The sequence below is a fragment of the Platalea leucorodia genome (genome assembly GCF_965183815.1).
Source record: "Platalea leucorodia genome assembly, chromosome: 4".
In the NCBI taxonomy this organism is placed as follows: domain Eukaryota; kingdom Metazoa; phylum Chordata; class Aves; order Pelecaniformes; family Threskiornithidae; genus Platalea; species Platalea leucorodia.
In genome coordinates, this window is record NC_138826.1 from 103,168,905 (window position 1) to 103,188,307 (window position 19,403).

Sequence of the window (19,403 nt, forward strand, 5' to 3'; positions counted from 1 at the left end):
CTAGCTAAGTACAGGCAATAGGCACTGCTAACCCACTAAAGCCAAACACCCTAAGGGTGGTCATGACAGCTCTCCCTTACAGGTTATATATGTTGTGTGTTTATGTAGGCACACCCCTCTTTCCCCAGATATTCTGAAAAACAACAATGGGGGGTTAATGAGAGTTTCTGTCAGATTCTGGAAACTCTCTCCTGGCTAATCAAGCAGTCTGCAAATTCCTCTGTCACAAGGTTCAATGCCTCCACATTCCTTTGCAGAGTGTCAGGGTAATCTAACAACAGGAAACTTGCTGCTGCTGGTTGCAGAGCAACCAAGGAGATAAATTCTCTGTATTATAACAATTTGGTCTTCAGCCAGGCTCAAGTTCGTGTTGCTGGGGCTGGGGAATAGCTGGCCACAGCCAGGTGATGAGACTGAAAGCTGTCCACAGCTTTTGAAGTCCTCTCCCTAGACCACTTCCTTATAGGGCTCCTCAAAGGCAAGCCGGTGGCTTTAAAACTTTTAAAAAGAAAAAGAAAAAAAAAAAAAAAAGCCAGGCTTTATTACAATATAAAGTAAGCAGATAACATTTTAAATAGAAAAATAAATCATCTAGGTAAGATACTAATAAAATTAAATATATAAACAATATTTTTTTATACGTAGCTCCCCCTCTCCAGCTCAGTCCTTTATTCCGGGCTTGGTTTAGCCAGTTTTGTGGCTTCCTGATCATAGCAAATTCTGCACAGCTTCCCCTGATCTGGAGAGGCTTCCCTCTGGCCCTGACAGGGACTGGCCGGCTGCTCCCTGCTCCTTGCAGCAGTTCCCATCTCTGAGCTGCCTGTTCCCAGCTCCATGCCCTGCTCCCTCGCTACATGTCCCTGCCGGCTTTTGAACCTTCCCAGTCCCTCAGCATGCTCCCCTGCTCAGGAGCAATTTCCCCCATCTTGCCTTCTTTCCAGTTGGCTGCAGCTGACCTAGTATCTATTTAAAGGATCAACATGAAAACACCCATACCAACAAACCAAATGTCAAATCTGCCTGGCTCAAGACTTCTCAACTGTGTGGACCAAATGGTTTTTTGGTGGCCAGCACTCAGGATAGGATTAGTTAGACCCTGCTGCTCAGCCTTGGAGGCAAAGGGAACTGTGTTGTCAACAGCCCCATTAAAAGCCATTAAACCTGTTAATATCTTCCTCACCTGTCTTCTCTCTTGAAAGGACACATAGCAAACCCAGCTCTGGAAGATGCTTGCACAGAGGGAGCAGGCAGCATCACGAGGGCTGTCCCATTACTGACACATTTCCATCACTTCAGCAGTCTGCTTTGTGCCCTGGCTGCCTTCCCCAAGGCTGAGGTCCTGCTCCAGCTCCCCAGAGCCTGAAGAACATGGCAGCCTGCAGCAAGGACAGGCAACATGAGCGTGAGACATGGGACTCTGCGGGGCCATGTGGAGCCATGGGGAGCCTGACGGTGCAGGCAGAAAGCACAGGACTCCGCATGCCTATGCATCTCCTGCACACACAGGGGTGATGTACGTCAGCCCTGTTCCCTGTGAACAAACTCCAAAAGAGTTGATATTTTATCCTGAATTTGAACTGTGTTGCCAAACTTTGAGAAAGGCTGCAGACAATAAGCCCTCTGACACATGGGCACCGTAGCCCTTTCTGGGACTACCTGTGTGAGCCAGCCAAAGGAAATGGTGCAAGCGATGCTCATAACACAAGGACCTGAGGGATAAAGTAGTCTTTCCTTCTCCCTGCCTGCGGTGAGGGGATTAAAATCCCAGTAACCAGATCAAATTCAGATTGGGAATATAAAGGTCTTGCTTTTAAACACAGGAGGTTCACAGTCACATCACTCGGCCACGTGCTTTGCGACCTCTTACTCAGTAGTCCATGCAATGGGCTATGCCAAATTTCTAAGATCAGGCCAAGTCTGAAGCCCACAAAAGATGAAAAAATTCCAGTGCCTTTGAACCAGGCCATCGTTTCTAACTGATGCTGCCCCTTAAATACAGTTATCATCGCAGGGAATCTGCCGGATAGCGTGTATTATCCTTGGGCAGAGGGGGAGAGGGGCACCACACTGTGCTGGCACATCCCCTGTCATTACCGAAGCAAGGGTTGCCTGACAACTGAAAGAAATCAATGCCAATTTGTGCATAACTGCTTGGCAGTACAGCAATTACTTCACTCATTAAATCATCAGTTAACTAACAGAGGTAAAATTCAAGTTAAAGGAAACTTCACAGTGTCGCTATGTAAAATTTTCTCTATTCCATTTTCAAGCTGTTATGTGGTCTGGTGAAGTCCTGCTTTGTTCTCTCAGAGCCTGTTGCCATGGAAGTGACTGAAATATCACAAGTTAAGCACTATAGCCTCTATTTCCTAAACAAATAAGCAGCTTTTCCCTCTGCAAAGGACCACAAATGGTACTTGTGCTGCTCTCAGATATGCGTTGCACTTGCCAAATGCTTTTGAGCACTGAGCTCAGCGCTAAGCAATTGGGTCACCTAACAGGAAGGACCAGCTAGAAGGTACTGCCTTGTGTGTGGGCAGAAGGGGGATGTTCTGGAGTTTCTGACTTCACATTATTTCCAAATCAGATCAGGTCACCCCTCACTTCTGCTGTTTACTAGCAAACAGGCCCATTGCAAACATGAAAAAAAGGGGAAACGAGGTGAGCTTCAACTCAGGCAAAGCTTAAAGTCAGACGTCTAGGTGAACAATATAGCCCCATGAACAAAAAGGATGAAACAACAGGAGGCTCAATGTTCAGCCGCCAAACCACTTCTGTCTGTTAGGAAGCAGGATGACACCTTGGTTTTTTTGGAGAAGAGGACCAACATTGCTTGATGTGCTTTTCAGAAACACTCTTTGCGTTCAGGAGAGCATAGATACTACTGCTGTGCCTGCTGCTTGCAAGGATAGAGAAGGAGAGAAGGACACTTTGCTTCCTCACAAGACGACATGAGGCAAGCCAGCCCTCTGCAAGGGGGTGGACCTGAACCACACAGCGCGGTGTTTGTTTTCCCTGCCTGACGTATTCAGAGCAAGTGAACAGGAGAACTGGGAGCAGTCTGACACTGTAGAGTCTCCCTCAGAGTCTGTTTTCAAAGAACAAATATAGCGGTGCTCACTTTTTTCAGTAGAGGCAGATCCTTTCTCAGAATAAAAGCTTAACTCAGAGAAAAATCTGTTTGCATGTTGTTTTTCACAACATATGCATTCCTACTGAACAAAGTTTATGGTGACAGAAACATTCCTGACATTTTAAAGCAGCTGCTATATTTTCCCATATATTTATTTATGTATTATTCCCCACAGGAAGGAAACTGAGAAGAAGAGAGAAATATAATAATCTTCTTCACAGGTTTATTATTTGAACTTTTGCAGAACTTCATAGACTTATACAGAAGTCCTGTATCCTGCGCAGGTCTTCCAATCTCATTCTAGAGCTCATGCATATAAGAAGGAATTTTTTTCAATTCCTCCATTTTCTAATTCAGTTTGAATTTATCTAGATGTGAGTAAGTACAGCTCTTTTCATCAGAAGGAGACTTCAGGTTTGCCTCTTGACTATTGATCCTTCCGGCTTTTTGACTAAAATGTTTTTTAGCAGATATAAGTTCTGGGTTGTGTTTTTGGCAAGCTTACAAAAACTGAAGTTTAGAAAAATTAGGCAATTACTCATGATCTCCAGTCCTAACCACCTTGGCTGGGATTGAACAAGCTAAGCAAGGTCAGGCTCGGTCGGTGAGATCAGCAGACCGGGTGGCTGTTGCTGGGACCCGTGCTGGTGAATGGCACTGGAGCACCAGCAGTCCTGAAAGGTGGTGGGAGCACCACGCTGCAGAGGAGGGAGACGTAAATCTGAATAATCTGTGCATTAATCCTTCAGATTTTTAGGGGAAACTGCTAATATTAGTGTCTTGGCCAAACCGTATGGCCTGAGTGTCATCTCAGATATAAGCTGTGTTCTTCACTTAATAGACAATTTCACACCATGCTGTAGTGCACCAGTAAATAGAGGCTATGTTCTGTCAAAAAGCTGCAGTCTTTCCATACAGATGAAGCAATTTCCATCAACACATTTTGATTTGGAGACCCTTTCTGTATCAGAGGCTTGTAGTAGTATCTGGTATGAAATGACTACCACCACACCACCACCAGTAGAGCAAGGTTACTAAGTTCCTTAACAGGATTAGAAGTATCTAATAGGTAATTGTTTAACATTGGACTTAGTGCTTAAAGGGAAAAGATCATCCTCCTTCCAAGTACACTGAAACAATAATATGTAATGACAATAATGAAATTATTTCACTTAGAACAATAACAGCAGACATCATCTCCTCTGTTGCAAGTGCCCTTTAGACTTTTTTTCCTACAAAGTGTGCGAAGGGCTGGAGCATAGATTATGTTGCAGTTGAAGCTCTGTGCTAATACTTTGAGACAGGACCAGTATATTACAGTATCAGAGGAACACATGAGCTATAATTTTGATCACCATGTAATTTCCAGATACAGAAATGGCCTCACCATAAACAGCTTTCTGAACGAGAGTCCCATTGCACAGCAGCTGAATCCAGCCCTGGATTTGCAGCAGACGCATACACTGCTGATTAGACAAGATACAAGTTTTACTTAATGAGTAACGTGCAATCTTTCTGAATCTTTGAAGTGAAACCTTTGGCTATTCCAGATGAAAACAATGACCCTGCTGAAGGAGTCCTTCACCTTTCTGATAAGGTAAGGTGGTAAAAGTAACTAGCTCATGTGTTAGCCAAGAGTTTCATAACAAACAGAAGCTAGTAATTCATTAGGCAAAATCCTATGTCTGTCTTAATTCTTAGGCACTGATTTTATCCAGGGAAGAGTTTCAGATATTACGACTGAGAAAATTGACCATTAATCTTTAGCTCATTTATCTGTTGCCAGAAGCATGCTCAGGCCAACAATCTATCATCACCACTAAACCCTTTCAGCCCCCTTGAACTTCAGGGTGCTATAAAAGCAATTATAGCAGAAATGGGTTCAAATTATGTCAGAACATGAGCAAACTTTAAATTCCCTGATATATCCAATGAAGACTTTTTGTGCTATTTAAAGCAAAAAAAAAAAAAACAACCCCGACAAAAAACCCTACACTAATTTCTCTCAATTTGAGTATCTATTAATCATTATTAGACCGCACAAATTGTTAGCAGTAAGCCATTAAAGTCTAAATTCTGGCCTCAAAACCAACCAGTACACCCACAAAAACTTCTGTGAAAAATCTAAATCAATGAAATCTGTTCCACTCTTGCTGTATATGTACACAACCATGAAAGCTCTACAAGCAAAAGCAGACCATCTATTTTGTAATTGTAATACTAGTTATAAAAAGATAGATGAAACCTCAGATTTTTCCATTCAGAATTCAGCTGCCTGTTTCAAACACTCTGGGTCCAATTCTGTTGCTTTGTGCACATGGTAAGATAAATGCGGTATAGCTGCAGGGTTCCCTCCTCCCACTCCCTTTCAGCTACTTCAGTTTCTGGAGGGCAGCCAAAGTGGCAGCTCCTGCCTTAGTTCACAGACAGCCCCAAAGAGTGCTTCTGGGAGAGAAAGTTGACGACCTGGAGGACCTTCCTAGACAGCCCAGCATCACACAGGTGTGCACACCCTCATCGGCAGTGGCAGGGCCCCTTGGTGCTAGCCTTGCTTTTCCATTGGGGTGTAGGACTCTGGCGACCACTCAGAAGTGCAAGGACTCTCACTATCTATCTATTGAGGAAAAGTGGATGATGCGTGTTGCCCCTGCTTTTCCACATTTCTTTTTCCTTCTTCTTACTGAAGGCAAAGGTTGAGACCATTGGGGGACTGGGACATCCCTGTTCAATTGCAGTCTGAAGATACAGAGTGAGAGAAGAAGGCCACAGCTGGCTCTTGATGCCCTCTAGGTATCTTCTGCTGTGGACAGCCTTTAGGGGTCTTTGTAGCAGGATATGAAATAGAGCACTCCTGAGCTTGCCCTAACATATATTATTAACTGAACTGCGTTCAGGCATGCAGAGACAGAAAACACACTGCCCAAAGGGGAGCCGGTCCTGCCTCTCAGGCTATCGGCAATGTGGTCTTTGACCCTGACAAGACAAATGACTGCTTGCATGCTTTGGTTTTCCCTTTTGACAGCTATAATAAAAATCCTTCCCCAATATCACTGTAATGTGTTGAGACATCAGTGTTTGCAGCTATCCGCTTTACTTTTCTGCCAGGATTTTATTACTCAGTGGCAGGAATGACAGACCCAGACAAGCACCTGCATCTCAGCCACTCTAGTGTAAAATCTGATATATTATATCCTTGGTGGAAAAAGAGAGCACAGCAGTGTGAACTTAATGAACAGCTGAGGCACAGGTATATGTGAGTGAAAGGCACGGTAGATAGGGACAGTAATATCTCAAATCATGCCAGTATGCTTCAGTGAAAAAGATATCTGTTAAACAGCTAAATTAATCACTCTGCTATCCATATGCATCCATATTTATCCAGAATAAATAGGATACACAAAATTACAATTCAAACATTACATCGTAAGGTTCTTATCCACCTTCCAAAAGTACTTTTATGAAAGCATTTGCTGTTTTTTTTATGTTGCAAACATTATTTTTGCACAGTTTTCATTAACTAAAGGAAGTTGCATATGATGTCATGGTGACTGTACACCATTCATTTTATGTTACTTCTACACAACTAGTTAAAGGAGTATTAAGACAGAATCGAAATGGGTTTCCCAATCTTCCACTGGACACCCACATTGCAATTTGCAAAGCAGAAAAGAGATGATCATTCAGTAAACTATCTTCTATCATGGCAATAATGAATGATACTTAAAACAGTCTAAAACTAAGTTCAACTATAATAATTCAAGAACATACCAGGTCCAGGAGTTATACAGAAATCCAGCCAGTCTGGAGCAGGGAACCTGTGTTCAAACAGGAAGCATACAAAAAGTTGTGGTGAAGATAAGGAAGCCACTTCATTTGTGGGACATCAATAGGTGATGATTTGCTCTTGGGCTCAGTTACTGTCATAAGCCTCCTTTCCACCCACACAGGTAGGAAGACTAAGAAAGACACCGTCCCACATTGAAGTGAGAGACTACTTACTTAGGGAACCACCCCTTGGCAAGATCTCATTTCTTTCCTTTTTTTTTTTTTTTTCCCCCCTTTTTTTTTTCCCTGCAGTTCAATAATTTTTAAGCCTTTAAAAATCTGAGCTCTGAAGAAACAGCTCTTTTCTCCTTGATTTTGCATTAAATTTTGATAGAGAATGGACCAATCTGAGAGCAGGACCTTTATTAGCAAACTGAAAAAGATCAGATTCCTTTACTGGAAGATATTAGACACCACAGGATTTTTTGGCATTTGAGCAGACTGAAGGCGTTGTTCTAATTTTGTGCTTTTTTTCTCACTATCCAACCTATTTTAACTGGCAATAAATTAATCTTCCATAAGTCTGTTTTGCCCATGATGGTGACTGCTGAGTGGTGTCCCTTTCTTTACCTTGACCTGCAAGCTTTTCCATCTCATTCTTCCCCCCTGTCCTGTTGAGGAGGAGGAGTGAGAGAGCAGCTGAGTGGGCGTCTGGCAGCCAGCCAAGGTCAACCCATCACAAGATGGAACAGAAAAAACAGCCTGCAGGAAAAGGAGTCCCTGCCCACCTTGTGCAGGTTGTCTCATCCTCTTGTTCAATGCAAGGATAAGATTATCACTACACTTGCCCCCACAATCATCACCACCTGCTGAGACTACTGCTAGGTTTTTGCCATCAGTGACCAGTATCCAACATTCCGTCTTCCTCTTGTATCTCTTGTATCTTAGGAGTTAGCGTGTCATGGTCATTCCTTGTTTTCAGCACCTCCGGTTTCCCCTGCTTGACCCCAGCTTATGCTGAAATAATTATGGAGCCCTCTAATGCTTGGACACTGCCTAATAATTCAGTTGATTTAGATTTGCATATTCATTATTTTTCAGACACGCAGAAGGAAAGGAGGAGCCAATTACTTCATTGAATCTTCCCTTGACAGATGGAATGACTTCTCTTCCTTCACTGCCTACATACTCTTGGACTATTTCTATCATAATTCTGTTTCATTATAAGTCATTGCCGGGTTTCCACATGATTTGTGAGATGAGTGATTTTACAAGCAGAGAAACCAACAGCCAGGACACAAAGCAATACCTCCTGTATCAGGTCAGAAGGTTCAAATTCTAGTTCCGTCTCAGCTCTCCCCTCCAACAAATGACCATTGCTGAATTTTGTGAAGAAATACCTTAACGTATGGCTTCAGGACTTTTGTGTTTACATTTGGGTTTTCTCTGGTTTTAATCTGGTTTGATTTTTCACAATTAAATTGATTTTTTCAAGTTGTGCCATAGTTTTTTGATAGTTTCTGATATTTTTTTCTTGATTAAGCTTCATTTCTTTATACATTTGAAGCAAAAAAACCCCGACTTCTACTTTTCTAACTGATGCTCTTTTCCATCATCCCCTCCATCTTTATCAAGTTTTTTGTAATTTGTAGAGAAATGAGCTAGTACTCACAGAAGTCAGTACTTCTGATAACTTCAGTGAGCTCTGGGAAAAGTCCTAAAGGCTCACAGCTTCCAAACAAAGCGAATATTCCAGCTGGAACAGCTGCCAAAGCAGGCATGTTTTAACAAGTACACCTGTGATTAAGCTGAATTGTGAAATCAGAAGTACACAGAACTGGAAGGCCCCTGACAGGTTTCTAACTTTATTCAGCAAGGTAAACAAACACAGGCAGGTGCAAGATCCTGCTAGAATTTCTTGAGGCCCAGCCCTATCTAAAAGGAAAGAATCCAGCCCTACTGAAATCAGTAATCAGTTGTCTTTGTCTCCAACCACAGGGCACCATGATGTGCAGCTGCAGGGGTCTGGGATGTCATGGGGACTCCAGCAGTACACATGGCCCCCTGATGTGGTGTATTGAGTGTCCATGTTCAGGTGTTGGCAGCAGGGGTGGCCTCTGTAAGAAGAGGGAGAGCGGCTGGGTAGGCATCTGACAGCCAGCCAAGGTCAACCCACTACATGTGGACAAAGAGCAGTTGATCCTCTTCTAAGAGGGACTGGCCATTTTCCCCAGAGCCCAGTCCACCTGGCCCCCAAGACATCTGGGGCTGTGGGTAGTTCCCTTCCTTTTCTGCTGTTTTTCCCAGTGTGGTGGGTTGCCCCTGGATGGATGCCAGGTGCCCAGAAAAGCTACTCTATCACTCCCCCTCCTCAGCTGGACAGAGGAGAGAAAATATAATGAAAAGCTCATGGGTCAAGATAAGGGCAGGGAGAGAGCACTTACCAATTGCTGTCACAGGCAAAACAGACTCAACTTGGGGAAATTAATTTAATTTATTAATAATCAAATCAGAGTAAGGTAATGAGAAATAAAACCAAACCTTAAGACACCTTCCCTCCCCCCCTCCCTTATTCCTAGGCTTAACTTCACTCCTGATTTGCTCTACCTCCTCCCCGCCAGCAGCACAGGAGGACGGGGAATGGGGGCTGCAGTCAGTTCATCATACATCGTCTCTGCTGCTCCTTGCTCCTCAGGGGGAGGACTCCTCACACTCTTCCCCTGCTCCAGCATGGGGTCCCTCCCACGGGAGACAGTCCTCCATGAACTTCTCCAATGTGAGTCCTTCACACAGGCTGCAGTTCTTCACGGACTGCTCCAGCGTGGGTCCCCCACAGGGTCACAAGTCGTGCCAGCAAACCTGCTCCAGCGTGGGCTTCGCACGGGGTCACAGCCTCCTTCGGGCATCCACCTGCTCTGGCCTGGGGTCCTCCATGGGCTGCAGGTGGGTATTTGCTCCACTGTTAACCTCTGTGGGCTGCAGGGGGACAGCCTGCCTCACCATGATCTTCACCACGGGCTGCAGGGGAATCTCTGCTCTGGCTCCTGGAGCACCTCCTCCCCCTCCTCCTTCACTGACCTGGGTGTCTGCGGAGTTGTTTCGCACATATTCTCACTCCTCTCTCCTGGCTGCAATTGCTGCTGTGCAGTAACTTTTTTCCCTTCTTGAATATGTTATCACAGAGGCGCTACCACCATTGCTGATTGGCTTGGTCTTGGCCAGCAGTGGGTCCATCTTGGAGCCGGCTGGCATTGGCTCTATTGGACATAGGAGATGCTTCTAGCATGTTCTCACAGAAGCCACCCGTCACCCTCCCTGCTACCAAAACCTTGCCACGCAAACCCAATACACCCAGCGCAGACCTCACCAGGATAACCCTGCCACATCAAGGGCTACAACATGTGGCTTGAGATTTCCATCACAGGGATGTCCCAACTCACTATGGAAACAGAGTATATGCCCCTACAGGCCTATTTGTTTGTATTCATGGTATCACTGTTGTGAGAGAAGGTAGAAGGAAAAAGCTTTTCTCCTCCAAAAATGCCTTCCCCTTCACCCTGGAATATGTAATATCAAACACAGCAGACAGTTCAGTCTGGCCCTTTCCTAAGGGCTTTGGTTTTACTGCATCAGCAAAAAGCTCATCCAATAAACATCTCTTCCAGCATCTGTTCCAGCTTGATCTCTTCTGAAAGAGCCTTATCTCTTCACCGTGGTACAGCCGATATGAGTCTGTTTCCTCCTCCTCTTCTCCAGAGTCCAGCCCAGGCAAGCAAGGGAGGGTACAGGTATCCCCAGTGCCACACTACAATCAGGACACTGTGAGCTCTAGGAGAGTCCACAGGCTCAAGGGGAGGCTGGACAAATGCACGGACTATAACTATACCCAGAGTTATTAAATACAGAGACACCACCTCTGAGGCTGAGGAAGTCCCTGAGCTTAAATGGTGGAGACTGGTGGAACATCTGCAGGAAGTACTACCACATGCTTGCCATACTCATACCACTGCTGAGATAAGATCCTGAGCTGGGTGGCCTTGTAAAGCTTTTTGTGGGTTCCTATATATCGTCACTGTTGAACAAAAACTGTTCCGAATTCTGTTGACTCTAAATAAAAGCTATAAGAAAGCTGTCTTCTACAAACCAAGCCCTTTGTAATAGCTTTCCTCTCTTCTAGCTATCAGTTACATGACTATTATGTCAATTTTCAATGCTATATTCATGTAACTTGCTTTGAAGGGGGAATTAATAAAACAAGTCCAGTTGTCTCTCCTGGCAACTCATTTTTGCAAAGAAAATGTGCCTTTCTAACACAGCATTTTTGTGTAGATCAAATGCCAACATTCTTTGAGGTTTTGAAAAACATTTGGGAAAGATATTACAGCAGAGAAGTCACCTCTGCTAGTTACATGCCAACTTGCTTTTTGTTTTCTGGGTCAGGATTGAATGATTCAGGAGGAATAGCTTCAGACAGCATTTAACTTACCTGTTTGACTGCATAATAAAAATGTGACATCCAGGAATGATGGGTAGAAACTATTGTTGGTCTAGTTAAATTGTTGATTCTAACTGTCTTTCCTCTGTATCATTGTCATATGACATGGATCAAGATCAGAAAAGTTAGAATTTTTCTCATGTGACAAATGTAATTTTGTCAAAACAATATCTTTTTCTTCTTTAACTACTAATGCACACTCATTAAAACAATTACAGAAGAGAGAATTAAAATGTTATTTTTACCTTTTTTTACCAATTTATCATTGCTCTTATACTATTTCCTAGCTTTTCATAACATTTAGTAATTCACTCCATAGTCAGATTGCCCAGTGAAAAGATGTAGAGTCTTTTATTAACTGCAAAAGAATCCAGGACACTCTGAATGTTTTCAGGCTCCTGGAATCACTGAGATGACCATAAATATGCTCAGACTTAATCAGTACATTAGCACAGTGCTTCTAATGACTTTATATATTTTTTTTTTCCTTTTTTGTACAAACTTCATAACTACTCCAAAGTTAGATACCTGAAAAGGAGGGATGCTGAGAAAATTACCTTCTCTCTGTTAAGATGCTCTCTGCACTGGCACGTTGAATCATACTAGGTTATGAGCTTGAAAAGCTGCATTCATTGCCATGACACCAAATACAATTTTGTGATTAGTTTGGACAAGGACCTATCTTGCTTAGTAACTCCATCAGCTCTCCATGGGTAAAACAAACACATGAGTTAGCATTACTCAACATAATTCTCACAGGCATAAGTTGACATCAGAGGGAAGGTAAACCTTAATCCATCCATTCTCATTTGTGATACCACATCGGAACAAAGTGATGTATTTTGAAAAGATTTTTCAAGACCATTTATTTAGTGACTTATACCTTATTAGTTCCGTACATTTCTGCATTGTTTTCTCAAGAGAAAAAATACAGTTCAGCCTTCTTAAGATGCATCAGCATGCCTTGCCTACTAAAGATCCTTTAAAGAGACTAGTAGTTCCAATATATAGTTTCTTGCTGAATAAGTTACTTATAAATCCTTCCCATTTATCTCTGTTGTGATATCATTTTTTTGCCAATAATAGTTAATCTGAAGGCAGTTTGTACTGGTCTTTCTAATAGCCAAATAGAGTAATAACCTCTACAGCCTCACCTCAGACTCTTAGCGCAAATAGCTATTAACAAATGACGGTAATAATAAGTAGAATTATTACTGTTGCCAAGCATAAGGATCCTTTTTACATGTAGTTTAATTATCCCTTTCTGCTATGATATTTTTTTAGGTTACACATATTATGAAGTAGAAAGGTTATAAAAATCATAAATATCAGACCAGGAAAAGCTGTAGCAGCATTAAATCAATCCATGGCTATTCTGTCTGAGGAACTGACAGAGCTGGACCTTTGGGATCATCAAATCTGCTGTTTGTTGTGAGCTGCATGATCATATGGATTCCATAGGCCAGGATCCACAGTAAAACTACAGATGTCACCAAACCCATCCAGATGCCAGGAATGAAGAAGCCTGTACAGTCACTTGCATAGGAAAACTGGTCGTTTTCAATGTTGAAGCCTTGAATCTGAGAATGAGGAAAAGTAGATAGATGAGTGCAATTAACTGTGGAGTGTAGGCCCTACTTTCAGGGTATATGTGGTAATCACGAAAAACGCACCGTTAATTACCACCCACTCTGCCCATTAAAAAAGAGTGGGAACCAAATCCTCTGCATAACAATTTTCCAGGTCTCCTTTCCACCCAGGAAATTAAAGATGGAGAAGTCATTTGTTTGGCAAGAGAGAGGTTGTGGTTCCCACTTCAGAAATTTGTGTTACATTTAGAAGTAAAGTCCCAAAGGGTATGTGTGATCAGTATTGCTCAATGACCACTTCAGAATCGGGAAACTCAAATCACCCAAAGGCATGAGAGTTAAAGCCTCCCAGATCACAAGATTTGTTGAAATACCCTGAGATTTTTAGCTAACAACTCCTTGACAAGCAGAACTCCTGAAACCTACTTTAAAATGCATCTAATGAAGATGACCTTTTTGGCTGAGTTTTAGTGAAATATCAAGGAGAAAACAGTTGTGAAACCTTTCTTCCCCCCTCCTTATACATCAGAGACTCAACACAGGAGAGAGGGCTTGCTTTATTGAGGTGGGGATCTGTGTTGTCTGTTAACATATGAAACTCATACAAGCTTTTCCAACAGTTAGAAAAATCTGTAATATCTTTCCTTTGACTGAATTCTCAAGGTCTGCCACTGACTGAACTCCTGCCATATTACTTTCCTCAGAAAAATCAACTAATTTGGGGATCTATTCTCTGCCTAGCCACCAATTTTGCAAAAAGTATCAACAAACTGAATGCCTTTGAGACCACCATCCTTCTAAAAAATTTGTTAAAACCAGTCATAGTATTAGAAAACTATGAAGAAAGGGAATACGTTTCCCCCTCTATACACATGCACATAATGACATAAGCACTGATTCCTTCAGAAGCAAGGGAATCTAACTGGTGGAAGAAAATGAAGCAAGGAAAGAACTAATCTGATCTGTGTTTTTGAGTCTTTCTTAAATAATTTTATAAAGAAAAATGAAGACTGGGATTCTTATGTATTTGAAATGGGTGTGTAAGGAAAGCACCAAACATCATAAATCCACCAGTAAAGACATAAGACCTTAAAACTGAATATTTTCTATAAAATATTATAGAATAAAATAAAAAAGGATTATTTTATTTAAATCACTTCCCTCACCAGGCAATAAGCAAGGAAGCAGAAGATCACGGATTTCTACTTTTCTGTGTTCCCACTCCATGATTACTCTATGCTTTATGTTAAATTAAATGGAAAGCTTTGTGGTAATAAAAGAGTTTGTATTTCCTAGGAAAGGTGTTGGTACAAACATTGAAGAAATTAGTCTGTGGCTTGTATACTATGCTACACCAGTAAGCACTCTGGGTTTGAGTTCATTCATGGCTCAGGCGCCTAAAGTTAGCGTGTATGTAATGTGTGTTAAAGACCAACACCTATGCCTTCCAGAGTGCTGATTAATAAAACTATTATCATACGCAGAACTAAGGGCTATTTAGGTATTGTGGAGGTGAAGACAATTTTAGCAATTCATGCTTTTCTGGGCCTCTTAGAAGAATCCTTCCAAGTCAGATCATGGTAGCTAACTTGCAAATACTGCCTGCTTTCACTATAGGCAGTCAGACTTCTGATTAAAGCAGGATTAGCAAAAATAAGCTTTTGGGTTGGATAACTTTGCACAGTTTTAGAGAATACAGGTGATTATCAAAGCCTTTGCTTGTTAAGCCACTGCTTTGACAACAGATAAGAATGCGAATAGGAGTCATGAAATGTAGTCTGAAACACTTATTTACAATAAAAACAGAAAGCAGGTGATGATTTATGACATTTATGTTCAAAAAATGGATTGAAATTCTAGAAAACAACAGACACTTGTTACCACATTTACAAGAACTCTCTGAAGCACTTAACGGGTATATTTGGTTTAGAAAGGCTTTACCACTTCTGATTTAGAGCCAGAAATACTGAATTTTATTATGTCAATCCTATTGGGTTTTTTTTGAAGCAGGATTATGCTTATTGAACCTTCAAGGTGAAAGCTTTAATTGTATGTTCTTAAAACTCTATGTCTACTTTTAGGTGGGAGACAAAGTATATGCAGGCTTCTTTTATTGTTTTTCTGAAGCTTTATCATTTCTGTGGGGGTGTTAGATCCCAGGTGGGAGATAAAAATACAACTCCTAGCAGCATTTCTACCTGTAGAAAAGTTAAAAATACTTACATGTGGTTCTCTAATTTTTATGAATGTAAAAGCCTTTTGGATACAGGCCTCTGTACTGCGGAAGTTTTAATTTTGGTGTTTGGACCAGCATAATCTGTCTGGGTTATACTAGTCTGCATTTACTGTTAATTTTTAAAAATATTTTTGAATGGAGTTTTCTCATCATTTGACCTTTGACAAAGCCTTCAAGTAAAATCTGTTGTTTTTATGGCTCTTAAGTGTACACTGAACATGTAATTTTTGCACTTAGAAATATTTTAGCCACAAAGAATCCTAATATTCTTGATTTTAAAGCTTATGACAGTTTTTCCTAGGAACAAAGGGGCTTATAAACCACTATGACACATACTAAAGAAAAACAGTGCTTTTGGTGGTAGCCTCCTCTTTAACTTCAAAGACAGTTCTGAGATCCTCAAAAGGATAAAAGATATCATAGTAGAACACTCATTCCTGTAAGAACAACAACAAAATCAACAGAAACACCACCAAAAGCAGAGCAGTTTCGGTACTGTGAACAGCTATGAATGGTGACATCTTAGGCTATGGGCATGCCCAGACAGCATCCCACAGAGGTTCTTTAGGTGGTAGTGACTGAGCCAGCTCCAGAACTCAAGTAAAAGGCTGCACAAGTGATAGGACTAGAGGAAATGGCCTCAAGTTATGTCAGGGAAGGTTTACATTGGATATTAGGAAAAATTTCTTCACTGAAAGAGTTGTCAGGCACTGGAACAGGCTGCCCAGGGAAGTGGTTGAGTCCCCATCCCTGGAGGTATTTAAAAGATGGGTAGATGTGGTGCTTAGGGTGGACTTGGCAGTGCTAGGCTAGCAGTTGGGCTTGATGATCTTAAAGGTCTTTTCCAACCTAAATGATTCTATGATCAGTTCAGCCTTGCCTTGGAACAAGCTATGCAAGGCTTCACTGTGCAGGTGCTGTGTCCCTCTAATACAGTGATACTGTTTTCAAGACCCAACATTGCAAAGTGCAATTGTACCAGCTAGACTGGCATCGGATCCAGGTTTCTAATTCATTGCATAACATTGACATGAAAATCATGTTCCTTAGTTTCAGGAACAAGATTTTGTGCTGGCTGCAACCACTGAGCACATCCCATGTGCCTTTTTCACCGTGCAACAGAGCTTGGGGGTTTCTAAACCTCATTCTAGAACAAAGACTGATATTGAGATCAATCAGATTTCACTACATATCAGTGGAAGAAATCTGGAAAGGTATGATCTAGTTCAGACAGAATTGAGTCCAGAATGGTCACTTTCTGACAGAAAAGATCAGAACAGGACTTTTCAGGTTGTGTTCCATGCTTAGGACTTGACCAGAGAAAAAGGTCTTTCCCAAGAGGAACTGGAAAATCTGTTGTCTGAACAGTGGAAGCAGCTGCTGCTCCAAATCAATAAGGAAGGTAGGAAACCTACTACTTCTACTCTTGATCAAGACCCCAATGAAAGGATGCCTACTAAGGATGGAGCAAGACCTCTCTCTAAGCTTTGAGAAGGCGGCAGTACCAACATACATAGAAATTCAAGGAAAAGATGTGTTGTAAGTGGACACTTCATATTTTCATAACCCATGTACTTCCATAGCCTAGTGATGCCGAGGTCTAACTTCAAAGAGTGACTAGGCAAAGCACAGTGGTGTGGACTCAGATATTTTCAGGCCTTTCCATAAAAAATACCATCAGGAAGAACCTTCACAACATTGGTGTGTATTGCTATGTTGCTTCTCAAAAAACTGTGGGACTTGATCCTGGAATTTGTGGTAAATAAATCTTAGCACCAATGCTGTTCCTTTGAGATTTCCATTGTTTAAGCAGAAATGTCAAATCTGGACTCAGATAACTGAGATTTGGTTCATTATCAAAATCATAAATACAATTATATCAGCATTTGTATCCAGTTATCATGGGGTTAGCTCATCTTTGACAAATAGAGTCCAGTTTGGAATTATTCCTATCATTTCCATGATCTCTTTAATCAAAGAAATCCCTTAGTGCAGTATTGTTTTAAGATATAAATGTTGATGTACTTATCCTAAGTCAAGATCAGTGCTCAAAATAATAAAGATGCAATCATCTACACCTCACATACGTAGTCTGTACTATTGCACTAAATACACAAAAATCTATGCCTCATTCAAAAAAAAAAAAAGCCAACTGCTTTCCTTCTGGGCCACGTAGGACTTAGTATTGCTCCCGATTGAAGTCCACGGCAAGCCTTCCATTAAATCTAATTGCATTGGGCTTTGTTTCTGTCTGCAGGAGTACACACAGCCTATGTCATGGAAAACAGTAACCACACTAAGCTGTACTTTCCTAGGTAAACAAAGCACAAGGAAATAAGATAAAAACAAAGTAAGCAGCATAAAGCCACCCCCCTAAGAAGCCAACGTTTCCAATAGCAGCCCAATTCATTAAACAGGCATGGGGACTTAGTCATTCTTTGCCTGATTAAGCGCATTTGGGTTTATTGTTTTTTCTTTTCTGTGGACAACTTCATAGTTTTTTTGTTTTTCAAAACTGTGCTTTCATGTTCTTATTGTTCAGCAACTGCTGTCTTTTTTACCCTTTTATTGAATAGCTCACCTAGGGGGAACAGCTTTTCTTTTACATTTTTCCTCAGGCTGAAATGAAAGTAAGGGCATTATGAATGTGTGTCGTTCGGCACCTACAATAGCAAGTAATAGTTCTTGGAATTATCTCTGAAATGGCAATGTGTACTCACTTGCAACCTGGAAATGAAAACATCCCAGTTTTTTGCCTCATTGTTGGATGGAATCAGCGTTGCAGGGTAGAGATTGCTTGTTCCCACCAGCTGACAATGAAATGAATACTCTGCAGGAGCAGAGATGACAGAAACATTAAATTTTGCAAACTTTTCTCCATCTTGTACAATCTCAACTGAATCTAAAGTGGACCAATTTCTAGCCGAGCCTCCATAGAACTTGTTGGTCATTAAAAACCTAGAAAGACAACAGAGGGAAAAAAAAGTCAAAATGACAGAAAAAAAGTTAATTTTCATTTGATAAAGTACTGGTGGCAGATAAACATCCACTATTGCTAGCTGCAAACATCATAGTTGGTATCTTAGCTTGGCCTCCCATGTCATTAGGATTGTTCATAAGTGAAGAGACTCTGAATATGTTTTTGCTGCTTCTTAGAGTTTCATCTCACAAGCACAGCTTTCTATAGTTGTGGCAGGGAAGGAGCAAATGTGATTTCATTCTTCAAGGGCCTCTGCCAGTGCAGTATTTCATCAGTTACCAACAGTTTATAATCAGTAGAGCAGAACCTGAGAGACTGTCAGTAGGCCTGTGGTAGCTGTCAATAAACATTTTATGGGATTTTTTGAAAATTGCTTTTATGATAGGTACAGGCATGATAACCATTCTGATTTATCATTGCAGTTCTTCCTTGGCTCAGATGCCTAAATGGCAATTTCCTTTGCAAATGTCTGAATTTGCAGTAGAAGACAGAGTTTTCTCTCACTGGAGGGTGGGGAGGGGTCATCAGCCCTAGTTTCCCAATTAGTAGTAGGTTAGGCACAAATAAATATTTTCTCATTTTGAAAAGGTCTGTGTATGTGCAGTATTGCAGCAGATTCCAGTAGTTTATAATCATGGGATTTATATATACGTTACTACCACTGCAGTCCTAACACCTCCCAAGTGTTCTGAAACAGAAATAACTGAGAACATCCAGGAGTAAATCCTGATCCTTTACAGATCAGGACTATGTCCTAGTCTTTATCACTTTTTACGCAGTTATTTTTAGGTATTCAAGTTATCTCATAAAGAAATGATAGACTTTTTTTTTTTTTTTTTTTTTAATTGTATGTTGCTTAATACTTTAACCCTGCTTGGTCTATGTATGTATTGCTCTATATAGTTTCCTGAAGGTTTTTTTTTTGCTTATTAATAACCACAAAGAATTTAGAAGAGGAATCTTTTTAAAAATAATTGAGACTTGTTACAAAAATAAAATATTCTGTCTATCCACAATGGGTAACACTGTATGTGGCTTTTAAAATTAGGAGTAATACTTAGATGCAATTATGACAGGTTTGAAAAATAAGCAGTCATCTACAAATGTGGCATTATATAGAATATTTTATGTTCTATAGGGTATATCTATATAGAGAGAATATTCTCTGTTGTAGAATATTGCTTGTTTGGTCAAATCAGCTGCTT

General features: G+C 41.2%; 1 protein-coding gene across 1 annotated transcript in view; it reads right to left on the minus strand.

Annotated features, from left to right (window-relative positions):
• Positions 1 to 12,294: 12,294 nt before the first annotated feature.
• The window catches only part of LOC309590280 (V-type proton ATPase subunit S1-like), a gene marked incomplete at its 5' end in the record, with an annotated part of 54,358 nt that continues 47,249 nt past the window's right edge, over positions 12,295 to 19,403 (minus strand). Inside the window, 2 exons of the mRNA XM_082311397.1 lie at positions 12,295 to 12,973; positions 17,939 to 18,176. Coding sequence (XP_082167523.1) covers positions 12,764 to 12,973; positions 17,939 to 18,176 — 448 coding nt within the window. The 3' untranslated portion in view covers positions 12,295 to 12,763. The remainder of the gene's footprint in view (positions 12,974 to 17,938; positions 18,177 to 19,403) is intronic.